The sequence below is a fragment of the Morone saxatilis genome, unplaced genomic scaffold (assembly GCF_004916995.1).
Source record: "Morone saxatilis isolate NCDOM2014 unplaced genomic scaffold, NCSU_SB_2.0 Contig19, whole genome shotgun sequence".
Lineage (NCBI taxonomy): Eukaryota > Metazoa > Chordata > Actinopteri > Moronidae > Morone > Morone saxatilis.
Genome location: NW_023339751.1, coordinates 22,652,014 through 22,652,355, shown reverse-complemented (window position 1 = coordinate 22,652,355; position 342 = coordinate 22,652,014). Strand labels below are relative to the sequence as shown.

The 342-nt window shown below is 48.0% G+C and overlaps 1 protein-coding gene across 1 annotated transcript in view; it reads left to right on the top strand.

The window, feature by feature from the left end:
- Nucleotides 1-271, top strand: part of LOC118329630 (heat shock 70 kDa protein 12A-like) — an 8,310-nt gene extending 8,039 nt beyond the window's left edge. Inside the window, exon 3 of the mRNA XM_035663860.1 lies at nt 64-271. Within this exon, the coding sequence (XP_035519753.1) occupies nt 64-271 (208 nt within the window). The remainder of the gene's footprint in view (nt 1-63) is intronic.
- Nucleotides 272-342: the final 71 nt, after the last annotated feature.

The window sequence follows — 342 nt, the reverse complement described above, 5'->3', positions numbered from 1 at the left end:
GATTGATTGATTGATTGACTAATTAATGGTACATGTACGTATAACTGACTTGTGTCCTCCCAGGCGTTGGGAAGGCGGGGACCCTGGTGTGTCCAATCAGAAGACTCCAACCACCATCCTGCTGACTCCAGACAGGAAGTTCCACAGTTTTGGCTATGCGGCACGTGACTTCTACCATGACCTGGACCCCAGCGAGTCCAAACTATGGCTCTACCTGGAAAAATTCAAAATGAAGCTCCACACCACTGCAGTAAGGACACAAACACAGTGAACAAATGCATAGCAGCTCTCCAGCTCACTGTTCTAGCAAGCATGCCAAGCAGGTGTTACCAATGATACTAA